Source organism: Melitaea cinxia, chromosome 14 (assembly GCF_905220565.1).
Source record: "Melitaea cinxia chromosome 14, ilMelCinx1.1, whole genome shotgun sequence".
Lineage (NCBI taxonomy): Eukaryota > Metazoa > Arthropoda > Insecta > Lepidoptera > Nymphalidae > Melitaea > Melitaea cinxia.
In genome coordinates this window covers 4,607,665-4,630,512 of record NC_059407.1, presented here as the reverse complement: position 1 = coordinate 4,630,512, position 22,848 = coordinate 4,607,665, and the positions used below count along the sequence as shown (strand labels likewise).

At 31.4% G+C, this 22,848-nt stretch overlaps 2 protein-coding genes and 1 long non-coding RNA gene across 3 annotated transcripts; 1 reads left to right on the top strand and 2 right to left on the bottom strand.

Moving 5' to 3' along the window:
* The first annotated feature begins 1,698 nt into the window (after positions 1–1,698).
* LOC123659634 (tyrosine-protein kinase Src64B) lies at positions 1,699–13,074 on the top strand. The gene is made up of 6 exons (XM_045594835.1): positions 1,699–1,747; positions 9,363–9,500; positions 10,343–10,553; positions 11,081–11,334; positions 11,740–11,927; positions 12,340–13,074. Exons 1-6 carry the CDS (start codon positions 1,699–1,701, stop codon positions 13,072–13,074), a joined length of 1,575 nt encoding a protein of 524 aa, XP_045450791.1.
* Positions 13,075–14,865: 1,791 nt separating this feature from the next.
* LOC123659636 lies at positions 14,866–15,302 on the bottom strand. The gene is made up of 2 exons (XR_006744047.1): positions 15,265–15,302; positions 14,866–15,089 (listed from the first exon to the last, which is right to left on the bottom strand). It is a non-coding gene; the product is annotated as an uncharacterized LOC123659636 (long non-coding RNA).
* Positions 15,303–16,010: 708 nt separating this feature from the next.
* Positions 16,011–22,375, bottom strand: LOC123659635 (adenosine 3'-phospho 5'-phosphosulfate transporter 2). Its single transcript, XM_045594836.1, has 6 exons — positions 22,276–22,375; positions 21,435–21,788; positions 20,899–21,125; positions 19,543–19,769; positions 18,936–19,117; positions 16,011–16,221 (listed from the first exon to the last, which is right to left on the bottom strand). The coding sequence occupies exons 2-6, from the start codon at positions 21,728–21,730 to the stop codon at positions 16,044–16,046; spliced, it is 1,110 nt and encodes a 369-aa protein (XP_045450792.1). The 5' UTR covers positions 21,731–21,788; positions 22,276–22,375; the 3' UTR covers positions 16,011–16,043.
* Positions 22,376–22,848: the final 473 nt, after the last annotated feature.

Here is a 22,848-nt window from a genome sequence, read left to right as displayed (position 1 = left end):
AAAATATATACATTCTGAAAATATTACACTTATGACAACAAAAATTCAAGTAAGTAAAGGATTGATTTTATTACATTAGAATACAAAAAGAAAGATAAACATGTTTTAAAAATTTAAAAGTTATTTACAATAAAACCACAAATATAAGAAAACAAATAAAAATAAACTATGTACCTATTATACTTTTCTTAATTTGTAATGACCCCACGCCAATGTATCGACTTGGTTTGGTAATATGTAGCGCTTGCTATCTTGGTATGACAAAGAAGTTTTATTGATTTCCTGAGTAAATATTGTGTGTTTAATTGATCTAAACCTATACATACTATGATGTTGAATATTTTTATTAAAAAGACAAGATTTGTAATTTCCTAATTCTATCTTTTTGATGTTTTTTTTTTTGCCGAGGAGCCATGTCGTATTCGTGTATTCTGGATCAACCGAAGGTTGATCCAGAATGCACGAATACCCACTACTTACTTTCGACCTGCTTATCGCTGATTTCTCCGTATGCCCGACCATCATTTCATTTTGATTCATCATTGGTACTAAGGAATAGAATATGTTAGAAAATGTTTTTTGTTTAATCTTCACAGTGTGTTTTTAAGAGTAGTATAGAGCTAGTAGTTATTTCGCTGTAGGTATTGATATTTATCTAAAATAAAACAAAATTTTGAAAATATGTCTGCTCTTTATTAACTTTTATAATACGTATTGTTATAATTCTAAATTGCAACAGAAGTTGGCTACAATACACTTTATCAAGTAAAACAATCCTATATAAGACAGACACGTTTCCATATAATTATGTAGTTTTAAATTCAAGACCAGATATTAGAGATAGTCGTTCATCTCTTGCTCTCAATGTTTTCCCTAACACATTGTGGTTTCCTAATTACAATTTACATCTCTGCTTGAAAAAAATTCCCGTGGGTGTCGCAAGAGACGACTAAAGGATAACACAGTTCGACTTATACCTCGGAACTTAAAAAGCCGACCGATGACGGGATAACTAAACTTTTGGCTTTGAAATACACAGGCCGAAGACGAGCAGCAGCGTCGTTGGTACGAAAAAAAAAACAATAATTAATAAAATTATAAAATAAAAACAAAAGTAAAAAAAAGTTTTACTTTTTTAATGATAATTTTACAGTATAATAAAATGAATATTGTTGGAACAAATCAAATTAGGAAACCTTGAAATTAAAACACGTGCCCAGTAACGATGATAACGCGTTTATTATTGAGATATCGTATTAATGTATAGATTCTTTTACTTGGCTGTTCTAAATAGAATTTAAATTGCATTTAAATTAAAATAAAACGAGAGGGAAAGAAAGAAGGAAAGACTGATGTGACTTGATTGAAAATTTATTCGTCAACGAGAATTTAACAGTTTTTAAGCATTTTATGACAAAAGATATATAGTTGATCTTATTTCGACAAATATTTGTTAAGGTTCACTTACTATTTAGGAAACTTTCTATTTCCATACAATTCATCCTGTGGAATATAGAAATGTTATAACCATTAAGTTATAAGTCTTGTTAAATAAATATCAATAAATTAAGGTGTTATCTTAGAGTTAATTCAGTGCAAATTGAGTGTGCTGTATGACATCGTCATTCATTAATTGTATAATTATGTATTTCGTGTTTACAGAAGCGGCTTGGCGCGGCGTAGCGGGCGGGCCGCGCCATGGGTAACAAGTGCTGTAGCCGCCGTCACGATCCCGACAGACCCTTAGGTGAGTTCAATGTTTACCGTTCCTTCACCCTCATATAAGAATCTTAAGATGCACTCAGACGTTCGCTAACAACCTGAGCCATTTTATCTTGACTCTTGGTCTATCATTTGTGTGTTCATTTCGACTATTTTGAAGGGGTTTTTAAATATACTTTGAAATATAATGAAAACGTCCATGAGCTTACTACGTGAAAATATATCCATCAGGAAAGTAATAAATACAAAAACTCATACATGTATATCAATTATCGACATTATAATTGATACCTGTTAATAATACCCATATAAATAATTCGAAATTATTGATCTAATTCATTATAATCAATACAATTATTTAAGTTGTAATTATGTTATATTATTACTTAATGTATATCAAAATAATTATGAATGCAAATGTACAGAAACATATTTATATTGTTCTTTTCAAAACTTACGTAAACATTTCGTCGTATTAATTTCTTGTTAAACTCGAAACTTTCCCACTAATCCTCTTAGCGGTGCTCCCTTTAAGTAGCTTCAATAAAAACCCTAAGGCACAAGTCCTTCGAATTCTTAATTAAGAAATTACTTGTTTAGCTTCTTATCAAGTTTTGTTGACAGTTTATCAAAGAATTTCGTAGATATTTATGCTTTTTTGGAATTTTCTTTTGTCGTTACATTTGATATTAACATTTTCTTAAAATTAATTTTACAATTTCGACTAGCTCGTTGGCGCAGTTTGTAGTGGCCCAGTCTTCTGCTCAGCGGGTTGCGGGTTCGATTCCCGCATTTCTATGTATATTTATCAAAAAAAAAGTATATAGCTATATCTATCTGCCGGCTGTTACCTATAACACCTACCTATAGCATTAAGTTGCTTACTATAGAAACAGACGACCGTGATATATACTAGATCGTTCAATAAGTCCCGAGACTAACCTGGAAATGGCGCATATATTAAAAACTCTTTTGATTTTTAAAAAGTACTGGCTATCAATACAAGAATATGTGTCAAATTTTTAAAAATGGAACAATAAAATTATTGATTTTGAAACATTTAAGTGACGCTACGGTTGTGATTTCGATACAATGGAAAAAAACGAGTTTCGCGTGTTGATAAAACATTGTTTTTTAATGGGAAAAAATACCGTTGAAGTACAGCAACGGCTTATAAAATGTTATGCAGGATCAGCTCCCTCTAAAGCAACCATTTGTCGGTGGTATGCCGACTTCAAACGCGGTCGCATGGACACCAATGATGGGGAACGCTCAGGTCGTCCAAATGAAGCAGTGACTCAACAAAATATTAAACAAGTCCTCAAAATCGTATTGGAAGATCGGAAGGTAAAAGTGCGAGAGATAGCCGAGATAGTGAAGATTTCAGCTGGTAGTGTTTTCACTATTTTACATAAAAATTTAGCCATGAAAAAGCTTTTTTCTAAGTGGGTGCCGCGTTTGCTTACAACTAATCAAAAGGAACAACGTATCAATGATTCAGAGCGATGTTTGGCGCTGATGAATCATAATAAAAAGGATTTTTTTCGTCGGTATGTAACAATGGATGAAACCTGGATATACCATTTCACTCCGGAATCCAATCGGCAGGCAGCGGAGTGGAGAGCGGCTGGTAAAAGCCGCCCGAAGCGTCCAAAGACTCAGAAATCGGCCGGTAAGGTTATAGCGTCTATATTTTGGGATGCGCATGGAATACTTTTCATCGACTACCTTGAAAAGGGGCAAAATATAAATAGTGACTATTAAATGTGCTTATTGGAGCGATTGAAGTACGAAATTGCGGATAAACGGCCTCACATGAACAAAAAGAAAGTGGTGTTTCACCAGGACAACGCGCCTTGTCACAAGTCCGTGAGAACGATGGCCAAAATTAACGAATTGGGCTTCGAATTGCTTCCTCATCCCCCTTATTCGCCAGACTTGGCCCCCAGCGATTACTGGCTGTTTGCAGACCTCAAAAAAATGCTTCAGGGTAAGAAATTTGATTCAAATAGTGGAGTTATCGCAGCAACGGAGGCTTATTTTGAAGCCAAAGACAAATCGTTCTACACACATGGGATAGAAAAGTTAGAAAAGCGTTGGAGGGACTGTATCGCTCTTGGAGGAGACTATGTTGATGAATAAAAATTAATTTTATAAAAAAGACCTTTTTTTAGTACTTAGTCTCGGGACTTATTGAACCACGTGTTATATATTTATTTATAATAAAAAAATGTTTGATTTGAATAAACATTTGATTGAAAAAAAAATGTTCAAACGTAATGTTTCAATGTAACTTTCATTTATTTCCGTAGAAATTGTAAAGCTGTAATGACATATACGGGTAGGGTTAAGTTAAAAATAACTTAACATTTTTATCATTCGAGGTAAATACCGCGAAATTTCCCGTCTCGAATGCTCGAACGGAAATAATTTTCTTTAAAAACAATGCCCGAGATTTTTTCGCACGATGCCGATGTTTAAAGTTAGCCACTTACAGTCTGTTTATGTTTATTTATTCCTATTTTTTATTATTCTCAGCACTGTCCTCTCTGTTTATTCATGGATTTAAACTTTAAAAGCATTTAGGAGCTGGAATACTTCTGGAATGGTATTTTTGTAGTGCGTTTTCTCTTTAGTTTCTTTATTAGTAACATTATTTTCCGATGTTCTTTTATGCTCTTAAAATGTAGAATGGAATGAATTCAAAATCGAAAGTAGTTATAAGTTATGAGGATAAAATTAATCATTATATTATTTTTAAAATGTTTTAATCTACAATTACGACAACAACAGTGCCTTCCGCCCGTATACATGTGGCTTTTAAACTTAATATTAGTAGGGGATGCGAACTAGACATTAACTTCAACCATCTTATTAATGGTTGAAAATTACTTTATATTTTAGTATAAAATAAATATAAAGTATATTATATTATAAAAACAACAAATATTATATTATAAAAACAATCACGAAAAGGTTGCCAGAAAAATCCTGGAAATTCTATATTTAATTCGAAATGAAAACGTTTATTTTTATTTAAAAATTCACGTACGAGTTTAATTAATAAACGACAGTATAACGCCTGTAGAAAAATGCAAACGTTGGGTTACCTATTATTTTCCCGGCGTAACCATAGGTATAAAAAAGTGTATTAATTTATATTGTTCTAGTTTCTTTCACCCACATATTTAATAATTAAATCTTACATAAAAATGAGCGCTGTATAATTGCGAATACGACATAGGGTTGCTTGCTAAAAGTATGGTTTGAATGGCGGTTGCCGAATATAATATAGCCTGGCCACGAATATTTCAGACAACTTTTTCGCAATTTATTTTTAACATACTTAAGAAGATAAATATTTAATTTTTATCCATTAAGCAGATGAATGAAGATCACGTCTAGTTAGTATCTTAGATTACATGGCATAACTCGTAGCCGCACTGACACATAAAACTATTACGTACTGCTTGATATCGTCTTTATTTAGTTTTACTTTAATTTGTTTTCGTTATTAAATTTGAATGAATGAATGAAAAGGAGATGGGGACTTTTGGGCCAAAATGTAATGAGTAGAGATATTGTTTAAAAAATTGATTTCATATCGATTTAAAATAAATCATATTTTTAATGACACCTTTGACAGTTGACTAACAATAATACTGTGTCCGTCACTCGTTTCGTGTTTACTATTTTCCGATGGATTCTGAGTCCATTCCTGATATTTATTTATGGTTTCAAGTGTATATCAATATTTGTAGTGAGTTTTCAAACAGTATTCACTAAATATAACAAACATTAATGCTACAAGAACTTAGTGATCGGGTTTTTTATAGACATTGTAACATAACCTCACTTTTACAAAGAGTCTTATAACTCCACTCTCAGATAGCCAAAATATAGATAATTTTCAGCGAGGGATCAATAAGCCTAAATGCATTAATTGATACCATTTTCATTTCATTACATTTTGGCTCTAGAATGTATGGAATCGTATCATTCTCCTTTGTTTTAGTTTACTTTGATACTTTTCAACTACAGTCATATGTATGATTTTATTTTTGTGTTACCCACACATTAGGAATTCTAAACATTTTTGAATATCATATCCAAAAATGACCGTCCCAGCGGGGATCGAACCTGCGTCTCCTCTTAAAGATTTTCATTGTAATATGAAACTTTGAATAGTTACGGGTTTCAGAAAGAACTAACAAACTAAGGTAAAGAACTCACTATAGACGGCGCCACGGTTCGCTTAAACCCAAAATAAAAATCATCATATCAAAAATTTCGATCTAACGGGTACATCGTTCCATAGCTTAATTGGCTAGAGCGCCGACACGGTCAGTCGGAGACGCCAGGAAATTCAATTTTTGATATGATATTCAAAAATGTTGAGAACTACGGTCATGTTAATACTAAATCGTTTCAAATACCTATACCAATACCATCTTGAGTTTCGAACTAAATCCCTCTGGAAATAAATATGACAAATAAAAACTACAATGTTCCTATAAATAATTGTGTTTGCTCGCAAACGAAAAAAAAACCGACTTCAATTACATCGACGAGTAATACAACGTAGATCGACGAAAAAATAGTCAAGTAACTGCGCGTTATCAAAGATTACTCAAAAAGTAGTTATCAGATCTCAAAAAATATTTATATGTGACCAAAGGACTAACATCAGCTTTCGATTAAATTAAAAATTATTAAAATCGGTACACCCAGTAAAAAGTTATTGCGGATTTTCAAGAAGTTCCCTCGATTTCTCTGGGATCCCATTACCAGATCCTGGTTTCCTTATCATGGTATTAAACTAAGGATATCTTCTTTCCAACAAAAAAAGAATTATCAAAATCGGTATACCCAGTAAAAAGTTATTGCGGATTTTCAAGAATTTCCCTCAATTTCTCTGGGATCCCATCATCAGATCCTGGTTTCCTTATCATGGTACTAAACTTGGGATATCTCCTTTCCAACAAAAAAAGAGTTATCAAAGTCGGTACATCCAGTAGAAAGTTATGCGGTATAATACAACGTAGGTCGACGAAAAAAGCGTCAGGTAAAAACGCATTATTAGATATAGCTCGAAAAGTAGTTGTTAGATCACAAATAAATTTAAATGGGACCAATTGGCACACACCACCTTTCGACTAAAAGAAAATTTGTCGAAATCGCTCCACCCAGTCAAAAGTTCTGATGTAACATACATAAAAAAAAAATACAGTCGAATTGAGAACCTCCTCCTTTTTTGGAAGTCGGTTAAAAATGTATAGTAGGTGTCTTTCTTTGAATGTCTACAAACTAAACGAAAAAGTGTAACCTCAACAATATTAGTTAAAACAAATTTCACTATCTTAAAGTCAAGAGTTTTGACATGACAAAAGATTTTATCAGGAGGTAAGCACTTCTACTTTGAGTGTAATTTTCATTAATCTCGTACTCAACAATGAATGGAGACTTCTTATGTTTCATTTTGCTGAGACGAAACTTCTTAGTAGTAATAACGGTTAGGCACTATCCGAATAGTAGGGCGTTTCTTTGTCTTAAGTCTTTAATTTTAAGATTTTAAGAAAATTGTAATATAATCTAAACGGTAATCTTTATGATGACGTTATTTTACGTTTATTGCTAACTATATTTTATAATAATAAATTATGCTTTTGTTTATTAGCTACCGTAACTTTATTATTATAATACGCAATCATTATCGTCGATTTGCGTAATTTATATGTGTATGACTATATTATAAGTATTTGTGAAATATGTTGTATCAATCAATGTCGTTAGTACTCAACGGCTACATATAGTCGCGATAATAAGGTTGAACAGCGGCCAAAGACCCATTTAGCACCGGTCAAGTGTAAGTAGCTTTAGCAATATCAATATGCTTGACTCAATAAACGCTCTTGTGAATGCACGCGTCCCAGTTTCCCGTTATTTTCTCCTGCATCAACTGTCCGTGCTTTTAAAATGATTAAAGAAAGAAATCCTTTGTTGATCAATAACTATCACAAAATGAAATGCGTCTACATTATTTTTCCGTATCTCAATTATTACTTATTCAAAATAAAAATAAAAATCAAAACAATTTTATTCAAAGGGGCCCCAAGATCACCTTCGAAAAAATATTCATAAATAATTGTGTTTGCATTGCAGGCAAACGAAGAAAAACCCACTTCAATTATGTCGACAAGTAATACAACGTAGATAGACGAAAAAATAGTCAAGTAAATACGCATTATCAAATATTATTCCAAAGGTTGTAATCAGATCTCGATGAAATTTAAATGTGAACACATGATAAACATCGGCTTTCGATTAAATTAAAAATCATTAAAATTGGTACACCTAGTAAAAAGTTATGCGGATTTTCAAGATTTTCCCTCGATTTTACCAAACCAGGGATATCTCCTTTCCAACAAAAAAAAGAATTATCAAAATCGGTTCATAAACGACGGAGTTATCCCCAAACTTACATTTAAAATAAACTTCAATATATATATATATATATTGAAGTCGGTTAAAAAATGGCAATTTATTTATAATTGACTGGGCAACAATAGTTAATTCAGTTACTGCACATCAGAAATTATACATCCGTAGATCTTCAGAAGCGTTACAGTTGCAAGCAAGCTTGAACCTATTAATCAATTTTATCGGCCTAAGTATATAAATCTTGATAAATTGACAGGAAGACGGCTTGTTTCGTAGTAAACTGGGTTTGGTTGCGTTACTCTATAGTCTGTATACAATTAATATTGGCTTTAAGCGACCAAACTTTACAGGAAGATGTTAGAAGAGTCATGAATGTATTATGGTACAAAAAGGTTATTTTTAAAAATATCAAATGTGTATGAAGGGTGATGAATCAGTGTGCACTGTTCACCCGCTGTGTTGCAAAGATAAAGTAAATGCTATTTTGAACTTGAAGTCGAGTTTTCGTTGACTAACTGATTTACTCTAAAATCATTTTCAAGTTCAATACTTAAAAATCTCATTTTCGTTAGAATTATAGTTTTAAGTTCTTACCTTAAAATGTAATTTAAGAAAGATATTAATTGCTGATTTGTGAATAAAAATTAACGAGAAGAGAAACGTTAAATATAACCCAAGCTTTTTGTTACGATAGAAAGTTTATCAGGTAAAATTAAATTTAAAATTATCTTCATTAAAATGTATTTAGCGCGGTAAAAAATTAAAATTTTTGTTTTAATTAACGTTCATTAGGGACAACCATAAAGAGTGCGTTAATACATAATTAAATGAAAATGTTTTTAAAACGTTATATTTACAAGAATAATTAATTTAAAAAGAAAATGCTTGAACAGCTAAAAGGTTGTACATTCTCGTGGTCTATTTGGATAGGAATATATGTCATTCATTTTTATATTTTTGATAGAGAAAAACGTACAATGAATGTTTTATAAATAAACATTTTTATTTGTTTGAATAAAAATAAAAATTAATATGTTTTTGAATAAAATACTTTAAATAAATTAAGTGATCTTTATACGTAAGCATTATTTACACCCAATTTTATTTGTTAGTCTGCCTAATAAAAAGAGATTTTTAGAACATAATAAAATGTGTATAATAATACATTTTAAAACAATATTATGATGTTTATATTTCAGTATATCCAGCGTACAAGAAAAACGAAGCAGGGTTTACAACATGTCCGTCTTTGGAGACGCGGTACACAGGCGAACCCAACAATCGAGCGGTTTCACGCAGACCGGCGGACATCGTGCGTACACGCAACCCTGGAGCATGTACGATATCTATATATTAATAATATTATAAGACGTATTATCAATTATTTTTGAATATTTTAAAATCAATCTTTGTAAGAAAACCTACGGAGTATAATTAGAGGCAACATGAAATTCGTCTAGTTATAAATGTTCAAAAGATTTCATCAAATAAAGTTATTGATTCAATTGAACAACGAATTATTAGATATACTATATTTAAGGTTCTTTAAATAATATTTAGTTAGGATTTCGTTTACGTAGTTTATTTAAGAGGCATCTACTTTACTCGGTCAAATATTAAGTTAGGGTTTTCAGCAATCTTAATCACAAATTGGCACATAGCCAGGAAACTGCGCCTCCCTTGCCCTTGTCTGGCGACATTGCTTTATGAATATACAAATATGTAACTTGACGGCTTAATTTGATTTTAAAATATTCACGTCGTTATTTCTCGGGAGCAAATTAATTATATAGAATACGAAATACTATCAGATAAAATTGAAATTAAACGCTGATTCAATTCGTCTACAACTTAAATATAAAACCACTTAACTAAAGTTGTTTCAACATAGGAGGTTGAGTACAGATTAACCAATTTTTCAACAGTACTGCTTCTTTTTTTATAAATAAACAATATAGGCTAATACTTAACAGTATCTACTAGGGTTTGCTTCTGTTTAGGGGTCCGAAAACACAATACCTAAGAACGAACGCCCAAACCATATTAAATGAATATGACCAATTCATATGCTTGCCATGTGCGGCAATCTAACCCGCGACCGCCAGCGCAACAGGCAGAGCTGTGACCGCTGCGCCAACGCGTCTTCAATTTCTTATGTTAAATAATATGTTACTTTCAGGCATATCAAACGGTGGACGTCGGGTCGTAAAAGCACTATGTGCGTACACCGCCCGTGCGGAGTCCGATATTTCGTTTCGCAAAGGAGATCGTATGGAAGTGTTGAGCGATGCGGAAACCGACTGGTGGAGGGTTCTGCATCTAACCACGAGACGGGAGGGTCTCGTCCCCGCAAATTTTGTTGCCGAGGAGAGTTCCGTCGAATGTGAAGAGTGAGTATTTTTTGGAATTGATTTTGGTAGTCCTATAAGATTGTTGATCATTTCGTGAGTATTTGGAGGGTTTAGTTATTGGGTTCAAATAAAAAAGTCAGGGATAAATATCGTATAATATTTTTATGTATAAATATTTATAGAAGTAATAGAACTGTAGCAGGTCGAATTATTTGAAATGCAGATGTTTTGAAAACAATATTTGTTGAGTATTTTATAGTCGATACTAAAACCCGATCTGTATTTTTTATGATAGTCCGTATTATGGCCGTACGTTACTTCAAAATACTGGATAAATTTGTAAGAAATTCGACATGAGGCCCGTACCTTGATTTAAGACTATTTTGGGTTGTTTTTATTGACAAAAGAAAAATAGGAAATAATTTTCTAAACTTTCTTATGGGTTGTTATTATTAACAAAAGGAAATAGAAAATAATTTTCTAGATGTTCTAAAGGTGTTAACTTGTATGATCGACCAATATCTACATTCATCAATATCTTATTAATGGATAAAAAATTATTGCAGTTGGTTTTTCCCGCACGTGTCAAGGAAAGAAGCGGATAAATTACTTCTAGCAGAAAGCAATCCTCGTGGGACTTTCCTCGTTCGACCAGCAGAACACAATCCACATGGATTCAGCCTTAGTGTCAAAGATTGGGAAGAAGGCAGAGGGTACCATGTGAAACACTACAAGATAAAACCTCTCGACAATGGCGGTTTTTATATAGCAACTAATCAGACCTTCCCGAGTTTGCCAGCTCTGGTCATGTCTTACACAAGTGAGTTCATTGATTTTTTTTTTTGTTATAGATATTTTTTCATTGAAAAATTAAATTTTGCAATTAATGTTAGTTATGAAAACTTTTAAGTATTCTTATGTATACTTTGATGATTTTGCATTTATTTATTTAACATAGTGTAAAATAAGTAAAATATTTATTATGATACAGCTAAGTACTATACCTTGTAAGTTTTTATTAACTTGTGATAATATTATTTTAAGGGTTTGCGAGGTCCACTATTAACTCTCTCTATCTCTAAATTTACTGGTGGTCGGTTTTATTTTAGGAAAATAACAATTTTTCCTCAATTATCTTTATAATATAAGGTTGAAACTCATTTTCCGTATGCTTAACTAACTTAGACAAATCTTAATTCCAATGATGTGTGCTCACGCGTTACAGAAAACGCACTAGGTCTGTGCCACGTACTCGCCCGTCCTTGCCCTAAACCGGAGCCACAGATGTGGGATCTTGGTCCTGAACTACGAGATAAGTGGGAGATACCAAGGAGCCAGATACAACTTATCAAAAAACTCGGTCAGGGGAACTTCGGCGAGGTGTATTATGGAAAGTGGTGTAACAATATCGAGGTGAGTTGGGTAAAATTTGCTGATTTGATTGGTATATTCGTTCTTAATGTTCTAACTGTTTACGGTTCAATTTACCATTTTAACAAAAAAGTCGATTTAAACTGAGAACTAAAATAAAATATATATTTTTTAAAGCTTTTAGGGACTGTTGTTGCTCATTTATATTTTTATATTCTTGATTAGTCAAAGTTTTTGTCTTGCATGTATTTCACATTAATAAACCTTAGCAGGATCACATCGAAGAAGAAGCACATCACTTAGAAATTGCTTAACTACCATCTAAAATCTATTCATTTTCTATTCAACACTACGAAAAACCTTTGTTTTATCCTGTTCATTATATTAGTTGTTAATGATATGATTATTGTGTTTAATTGTACTCTTCACTAAATGACATGTTTCTTGTTTCAAGGTCGCCGTAAAAACACTGAGGGAAGGCACGATGTCCAAACAGGCCTTCCTCCAAGAGGCGGCCATCATGAAAAAATTCCGTCACAAACGCTTAGTCGCCCTGTACGCGGTTTGTTCACAACAAGAGCCCGTTTACATCGTTCAGGAATATATGTGCAAGGGTTCCCTACTAGAATTTCTAAGAAATGGTGAAGGGAAATCCCTACATTTCGAAGATCTCATATACATCGCGGCTCAAGTCGCTTCCGGCATGGAATACCTCGAATCTAAACTTTTGATACACAGAGATCTAGCGGCCAGGAACGTTTTGATAGGTGAAAACAATGTCGCGAAGATATGTGACTTCGGACTCGCAAGAGTCATCGAGGATAACGAGTATTGCCCTAAACAAGGGTCTCGATTCCCTGTTAAGTGGACAGCGCCAGAGGCCATCATATATGGAAGATTTTCGATCAAGAGTGACGTTTGGTCGTATGGCATATTACTGATGGAGCTCTTCACGTATGGACAAATACCCTATCCAGGTCTTCATGGTAAAGAAGTAATCGAGCAAGTCGAACGGGGTTACAGAATGCCCAAACCTGTCGGCCACTGCTTGCCCGACGATATTTATAGACTGATGCTCCAATGTTGGGACGCGATTCCAGAAAAACGACCAACGTTCGAATTCCTCAACCACTATTTCGAATCGTTCACAGTGACCAGTGAAATACCGTACAGAGAAGTGCAAGACTAGTGCTGTGATATAGTGAAATAGTTTTTTAGGACTTCCAGTTAGTTTTTCTCGAAACGCGGTGCGTTCAAGTGATAGTGATGAGCCATTCTAAACACTTGTTCATTTTAAAACTGTAGACGAATTCGCTGAACGTTTGTTTTGCTGATCGAAGTGATTTAAAGCTGCCGCATTAAGACTTAAACAATAATATTAAATGTATAATGGAACACTGACAATTACTCGTGAAACTTTGTACTAAAATGAAAATTATATGACATTTAATAATCTAACTGGGAGCATGTCGTGTGTTTGAACAAGCGTGAGGATTTTGTGTAGGGTCCTTAGCGAATAAATGAAATTATGACGAGTGTGTGTGGCAAATACATTAAAATGAACATAAAGTGATCTACAATTACCTATTATAAGTCAATATGTGAAGAGATATGATGCACACACACCGTCATACTTTCTAATTTTAGTATTTTTATACTCAAAGCGTTATAAAACTATACAGGAAAGTGTGAGCTTGTCGATTTTATTCATGGGCTTTTCATTTGATTTGTAGTTATGAAAATAAATGATGTCGACTGTATAGCGCCTAAGTGGAAAAAAACACGGAAATATGTCCATGGCAAAGTAACACATAAGTGACTAACAACACATATTTTCTTATTTATTAGTAGTAGCTTAAGCACATTTAGCGTATTATGTTGCATCTGTAAAAAAATGTTCACTATTATAAGCAATAATGTTAAAAATCAAAATTAACTGTAACACAGTATTTTCATATTCTAAATTGAAATGTGATATTTTTTTATCACAGGTAATAATGTGTCTGTGTACCTTCGCCACTTTTCGTTTAATTAATGGTGCTAGCAACTAGTCGGCCCTAAAGTATTATTTTTCACAAACATGGCAATAATCAGTAATTAGAAAAAAAAAAATATGTATGTACAAAAATCTGTTTGACTTCAAAGCTGATGGAAAAAGCTTTAGCTATTCTATTTTCTTAGTCTCTTACTGCATAACTATTAAAGATTAGGGGGCTGACTATAAATTGTGTGCTTTACGTTATTTTCTTCTAAGCTTTGCAAACAGGTCCTACACTCACAAAAAAGTTGACGCAATTGTAAAATATAATGACACCATAGATAATTATAATGATAATATATGTATAATAATAAAAAAGTACGTACACATTTTGGATGCCACTTTGAGATTATTCTTAAAAATATACAATTTATATCGAAAAAAAAAATACCTCGACTGACCCATTCAGGCTCCTTTGCGATTTTTTTTCTCCATGTACCCATAGATAACTAAAATTCCATAGATAATAAAATTGTCACAACCAAGCAAAGGGGCCAAGATCCTTCATGTTAAAAATAAATATAGCTTTAGGACCATATACCAAAGAGTTATTGTACATTATGAGCGAAGGATAGTTTATAAGCGGGGCATATTTAATTTTTAGAGTAGTTAGAAATTGTGACCTGTGTATTGTTAATTATTTTGACCAATATCCCTCATTTTGAAAATTGTATCATGAATATAAATATATTTGTTAATACGACTGATCACGAAAAATTACGATAATACCATGACTTTAAAGCTAATTTTTTCGCCTCATTAAAGTATTAAAAATATGCTTTAATCACTTCATCATTTTCATCGTCCTAGAAATTGTATAGAACAATGAAAAATAGTGTCTTATAACATTCCAAGTAATCAAACACTTTAAATTTGGACACTTTTGTATGAAAACGATTACATTTATAAGATTTTGTACATACAATGAAATAAATGTCATTAATATAGAAATTGGTTTTATTTCTTATCTCACATAATATAATAATATATTATTTATAATAATCATTCAAAAACATTAACTATCTTTATACTTATGTTACGTCACTTTCTAAAAATGAACTCACATTATTTACAAACTTTGGATTTCTTTATTTAGCTATACAGAAGATAAGACTCGAAAAATAAACGAAGAAAATAGCAATGTAAATAAAAAGAAAGGATGAAACCTACCGCTTCTCTTTTTCTTTGCTATGTCCTATGCCCAAAGGTTGTCTGGAAGAAATCGCTCTTAGCGATAAGACCGCCTTTGTACATCTTTCTTTTCATGTATCACTTTTGTTGTAATGTTTCTTTGTGGTGTACAATAAAGAGTATTTATTATTATTATTATTATTATGAAACATCTTATAAAATTTAACGCTAAATGAATATTTCGACATTTTTATTTTATTTTATCATATTTATAAAGTAGAAGTGGAATAGAAACGTTTGTTTGTTTGATGCTTAGCATCTTGAAATTTAGTGATCAAAAGAATTTTGGACTGTTAAGGGTATATGCAGTTTACAAATAAATAATAATATAGTTAAAATTTGATACAACAATGTACCGCACAGTTTCATCTGCATTTACAATAACTACTCCAAAGAGTATACTCAACATCAATACTAGCGCATTTGGCTGATCCTAAGATTTGCAAGGTCAAACAAACACATTTCCTTGTTTATTACAAGGGAATTTTGTCTTGTAACAAATTGAATATTTGCATGACATATTAAGATACTTATAACAATTTTTCATTTAATTTATTAAAAAAATTACAAACATTATCCAAAAAAATTATACGTAACGTACGTAATTTGAAATGGAGTGAATAATTAATAATAATTGATTGAATAAAAATTATACGTAATTGAGTGAACAGGCTTCTTCTGGGCGAACTCGCTCCATCTTCGACCTCGTCTGTGCTCTAGAGCTAGACTGAGGTCAAGAGTAAGCCCATAACATAATTAAAAAAAAAAAAAATGGATATAAAAAATATATTTAGATCCTTTTCCTTTCCATGTCAATATAAAATAATTTAATACAAAAAGAGTTTGAGCATAATAATAAAACTTTAATACTAAAATAATGTAAATAATGGTTTCATTATATCACATATAATTTAAAATATAAAATAAATTTATACTGAATCGGCATACATTTTACTTTTTACCTTTAGGTATCTATATTCTGATTGGTAGAAGGATTGTGTGCACTGCCAGCATTTTAATAGTGGGTAAGGAACGTAATGTGGATTTTTTTTGCTGTAATGATTGAGATATATTGCCAACGCGACCAGCATACCTGACCATGCATATCTGAAAATTAAAACATTAATGGCTTACTACAAAGCATCATTTTTCATCTCATCTCAACATTTTAGATCACAGTTTCACAATAATTAAGAATAACATTTTTTTTTTAATTTAGATATAGGGTGTCTGTTGATTTAATGTACTGCACTTATATTCAATATCAATATATTCTGATAAAATCGTTGCTAGTCTACTGTGTGTAGAAGATTAACTAATGATTAATATATATATTGAACAAATAATAATTTGGTATTTTTATCAATAACAAATGCTTTAATTAAATAAATAAGGGACCAATCCAATTGGACCTACTTATGCAAAAGGGAACCAATCCACACAAATGCCATAATCGAGATAATGACACAGAAGCTTTCAAAAATCAACCTTCTATCGACCCTGTAAAGATCAAAATGATCTGACAATTTTTACAGTATAAAACATTTCTATGACAAAGTTATCAACCAACATAACAGCAGTTGTTTAATAAACTAACAAGATCCATACCACATGGTCCTTTAATTTTTTATTTTTTAATCAAATAAGTAGAACCATGCGGGTTGGTTCTTGTTTGCATATTAAAATAGGTGTAATCCTATAGTTTACAAAGATTCACATTACTTGTTCCTTGTTGATATAATTTTATTTACGACGTCTAAGAAGTCATGTCCTTTGTATCTGTGTTGTGTAATAAATCCTCCTTAAAATTATTATTAAAATGTTTCAGTAGAAAAGAGATTAGCTCATTTAAAAAGTTTTATCCCCTAGGATCATATAATGCGCAAAATATGTTTTTAACAGCTTTAATAAAAGAACAAGCTGTGAAGCGTCATTACGTTGCAACTGACAATAAAACTAAAATTTCACAGAAAAAGAAAAAGTCTTACTCTCGCCAATATTTTCTAGATGGTGTATCAGTTTGTAGAGATATGTTTGACAAAACATTACAGACGTTGGCAAAACGAATAAATACGTCGCTTTGTAAGGTGCGATCGCACAGTTGAATTAAAGGAAATCGTGGTTCGCATGGCGGTTGCAATAGAGCATCTCCTGAAAGCGAGGAGTTTTTTATTAACCTTATGAAAAGGTTGTCGACATATGTATTATCGCCGACAAAAACAGAAGGGGTTAAGTTTTTGGGAGCAGACAAGACTTTATCAAAAATATACGAATTATACGTCGATGAAGCGAAAACCACTGGCGTGAAAATATTATCTGCTGCAAAAGTCAACAAATTGTTTTTTACAAAATTAACTAATTGAGGACTGACATGAAGCTAGCTAAAGATGATCCCACTGTCGAGACTCTGACTTTTGACCTCGAAAACACGTTACCTCTACCCCGTATACCTACCTACAAATATCGTCTTTTACAAAAGACAACTCTGGGTACACAGTTTAGGGATACATACTGGGAGCAAAGACGAAGCTTACTGTAATGTGTGGGTAGAAGGAGAAGCTGGCCGATATGCTCAAGAGGTGGGGTCTTGCCTCATCAAACATATCATGGAAAGGCTTGATGGCAAGGTAAAATATTTGATTTTATGGAGTGATGCGTGTGGAGGTCAGAACCGCAATATAAAATTGATCTTAATGCTGAAAGCCATGTTGAATGAACATCCAACTTTAGACCAGATAAATATAAAATTCCTTGAATCAAGGCGTAGCTTCCTCGCAAATGATACAGATTTTAGAAAGATAGAATGTGCCCTTAAGCGTCAACAGAGGCTCTATACACCGGATGATTATATTCAGGTTATGAAAACTTGTAAAAAAAAACGAAACCAATGCATGTACATAGGATGAAAAGTGAAGATTTCTTGTCATCATTGAAGTTAGAAAAAAATATAATAAATAGAAAGAAAAAGATACGGAGAAAAAGTTTCATGGCTTCATACCAAAGAAATTATGATTAAATAGGATGAAATGTTCAAAATTTACATGAAAACTAATTTAAATGAAGATTTTAAGGTTGTGGATATAAAAAAAATGTTCGCGGAAGACAATATTTTATAACAAAATCGATAATGGAGCCACTTTGGCCAACAATGAAAGCTGTCCCTGACGCTAAGTTAAAGGATTTAAAAAGTATGCTACACTTAATTCCGCAAGGCACCCATGATTTTTATGTAAAACTTATTGGAAAAGATGATATAGAATATTATTGAAAAATAAAAAAGGATATGTTAAAAGAAATATGGGAAATTGACCTGAAAAACATTCAAGATCGTCTTCTATATCATCTTTTCCGATCAATAATAAAATAAATAAATAATAATAAAAGGGTATGTTAAAAGAAATATGGGATTTTTCATTGTTTTCCTATAAATTTATAAAAATTAACAAAGAACCAACCCACACAGAGATAATTTTGCAAAAAGGAATCAACGAGTTTTCCTTTTATTATTATTAAAAATGCCAATGATTTTCCTCAATATTATATTTGTATACATAGAATAAATGATTTGGTACAATATTATAAATAAATTTTATTCAAAGTAACAAACAATTTTACTGTATACAAAATTTTGACAAAAACGGCTTTTTCTCAAAACTGTCAGTGTGTGGGTTGATTCTGTTTTGCGTAAGTAGGTCCAATTGATACTTTATCATTAAAAATGGGAATTACTAAACTCAAACTGCCTAAAACAATGTGATTATAAAAAATTTCAGTTGAAAATAAAATTAGAAATGTGGTAATGATAACATTATAATACTTACTGAAAAACGAATGGCTTGCTAAAAAGCAAGAACGATATGACTATAGAGAGTGCCTTCCTCATTGTAGTAACAGTAACTGCCACTGTGGCACCACATATACGAACTAACGTCAATACTGCTTGCAATCCCATGTATCCACTCAAGCTTAACAGGAATATATTTAAATACATTGTCGTTGGGGACTGAAAAGACAAAATTTTAATAAATTTGTGTTTAATTATTTATTCTATTAAGTAAAGTCGAATGTTTCAGTTTAAAACAAAAGAAGATAATGTTGTAATGAGTTATAATCGTAAAAACAACAAATACAAAACTAAATATGTATTTTTATTTTTGTATTTCGTTTCATATATAATTATAATTATAGAGATGGGGTATTTTGTTAACCATAGCATATCCAAGGAAAAATATGCTTAAACAATATATTTAAGCAATATTTTTTAAAGTATTATCTGTTATTTTATAAAATAAATATCATGAGGTAAGTTTCTTAAATTGGCAATATAACTTTCATATAAAAAAAATTCTGCATGGACTTATAATCTCACTACCTACTTAATGAAGTTTTTCTATCAAATTATACATTATATAATTATTTAAAATGTACCTGAGAGCAATAAACAAAGCCATCAGTTAATATTCCACTGAAGCCAGTTATAACAATGAGATAGAAACACGCTATTGCATAAGAATAGAATACAACTTCATTGTTAGAAGCCTGGAATTGTTTCATAGCCTTCTCTTGAACATTACCAATAATAGCGTCACACAACAACGCTAAAGATATTACAATTACTCCGATGACGTCGAAATTAGGCGATGTTGTAGAGTCAGCTGTAAAGATAACTTTAATTAAAATATGTTTAATTCGGGTGAGGCAATTACATCAACTTGTCCAATTTTTTAACATACACATACGGTAGTATATTTCTACAGTGTTTCCAACCACAGTGTGTACCAGGGCCGTAGAATATAATTTCCAAAAATCGTAAATTCGTCAACGGAATTATCGTACAATCCGCAAACGACACTAGGGTTCCATTATACATTGTACAAAGGCATGAAAAAATCACTCATGTACGATAATTTATCGTACAATTGCCTTTGATCTTGTGTTCCTATAATAGGAAACTTAGTGGACATCCATTAATTACGTGAACTCAAATTGGAGAGGGGACAAATGAAATATTACCAAATCTTATTTAACCGAGGGGGCGGGGGATAATCGAAAATCTCACCTCCACTTCAAAAAATATATTACAGATATTAAAAAAAAAAAAATTTTGTGTGTTCATTTTGCATGCTAAAATAAATCTCATGACTTCAGATCATTTAGGTAGTTAGTTATTAACTATAGTATACTTGAATGCATTATTATTTTCCCGAATAATAAATATAAATTTAGTTTAAAATATTTTTAGTGTCAAACTCACGAAAGGGGAAAGGGGGGTTAGGGGTCCAGGCAAATCTCAATAAATCTCACCTAAGGGGAGAAGAGTCTAAACTGATCGAAAAATGGCTCACGTAATTAATGGATGCCCGCTCAATGCCATTCTTTTAGGTAACAGCCTACTGGCATGTGTATTTCACTTTTGTATAATAAATGTATATTTTAGGGGGCTTCAAACCAACAACCATAGAAAGAATAGGCAAGTGTGCCAAAAGGCCAAGGAGTCATAACTAAACTAAATCTTATACATAGTACATTGTTTTAAATTGCACCGTGTCTGTTATATGTTACAAATGTTTCCTTTATTGACGGGTCTTTTGTAAGAAATCTCTGTCAGTGATAAGACTGCCTTGGCACTTTATTCAGTACCTGTTTTTTATTCTCTTCTTTTTTTCTTTTTTTGAATAATGAATACTGAGCAGATCAGAAACATTTAACAAAGTTTTTATAAAATAATGACTCTTTAAATTAAATAAATTTATTGTTTAATTTATTTAATAATTACCACCTTACCCAATGTAAACATTGTCAGTCCTATACACATAATAACAGCTGCCACATAATCTAGGAATCCATACCTCTTCCCTAATATTATAATGCTGCCGATCATAACTGGTAATAATTTACAGCTCTTAAATATCAATTGTGTTGGATAGTTCAAATAGCTTAGTGCTAAATTTGAAAAGGACATTGTTCCCAGTGTCAGAGCAGCCAATATGGCATATGTTCTTAATGGCACTCTGTAAAAAGATAAAAAATTAAATACCTAAAATTCAACCCTATTAATGTGAATTCTGTGATAATAAATCTGAAAACATAAACAGAAGCTAAATATTTAATGCTTTGAATACTACACGGAGACATTGTTATTATAAATTTATACTAATTCTTGTTAGAAATATTTATATATGGGACGTATACTAAACATAGAAAGGTATAAATAGCATTATCTGCAACTTGTAAAAGGCCCTTAGTATACTATGGTCATATCACTCTCATTATATTCTTAAAAGTAAACAATGAGAGAGTATAGATATATTTATACTTACTTTCGTTTTATAGGATTCCTTATAAGTGATTCAACATAACTAAGAGACATTGTTATTAAAAATTGAACTAGAGTTATGTACAGGCTCACTGGTTTTACTTCAGGCTTAGAAAATATTAATTCTAGAAAATATCCATACGCCAAGTAGCACACGAAAACAAATATTGAACAACAAGAAAATTGAACTAATGGGCTGTATGGTGTTATGTCTAAGCATAGTATATTGATTTCTGATTTTTTATTTTGGCCATTGTTATTCAGCGGGTCATCAATTTTAATTACAGTTTCTTTAGACATGGTGAATGTTCATAATTAACTATAGTTACTTAATTATTTATACATTGCTCTCATTTATCTGAAAAGAAATAGCAATTATTATTACAATGGAGAATAAAAATTTGTTTGTAATGAAAGTTTTTGTTTTATGTTTAACAGTATAATCAAACACCTTGAAGGTGGCTCAATTTTAAGTGTCTTATTAAAATGCATGTAGTTTATATTTTACTAGCTTCAAATATGTTTTAGTACTACGTCCGTAATATCCGTTTTAAGAAAAATTGAGCGTCAAAATTTATAAAAATTCCCTCGTATTATTTGAAGATTACACAATAGTTGGTGAATATTTTACTGCTTAATATCGTCGTATATTTACTGGATATTTAGAGTATATAAAAACTTTAAAATTATTTACTAATACCACTCTATTAAAAGCATTATCGAAAATCTTAATAAAAACATGATAAAAACAAAAAATAGAAAATTATATATTTTTCACGAGGCACAAACTATAAAGAGAATGTTAAATCTTTAAAAAAATATCTCAGGAATATTTTAAATTGTACCTTAATTTTATGTACACGTTAATATTTAATAAAATAAATAAATATCTACCAGAGTATTTACATCAAAATCTAACCACGTAAAGCAGTTTGACATTTTATCAACTAATGTTCAAAAACTAGTCTCGTTTCTTACAAAATATATTTGTTATTTTATATTTGTACTTTACAATTTTAATTTTAAAAAGATGGATATTAAAATACACACAATATTATTTTTATTATTTATCATGTAAGAATCACATAATAAAATGAAGTGTGATTTATACAAATTTTGAATTTATTGATTATAATTATTACTATATTGAAAATAAATTTGCTTAAAAATAAATGTGACGAGGTGTATCGAAAAAGTGATCGAGTAGGGCTCAATTTGATGCTTTTAAAATTTTAATATTAATTTCATTAATGGAACTTGTCTTAAGTATATACTATATAGGCCATTTTTATTTTTAGCTTTGGCAATACAATTAGGAAAGTGCAAATTTCCTTTATGTAGTGGTCACACTACAATCTTCAGTGAGTGTAGCTATCAAACAAATAGTTATTCGGGTGAAATCTCCGTTTTTTCCCTAA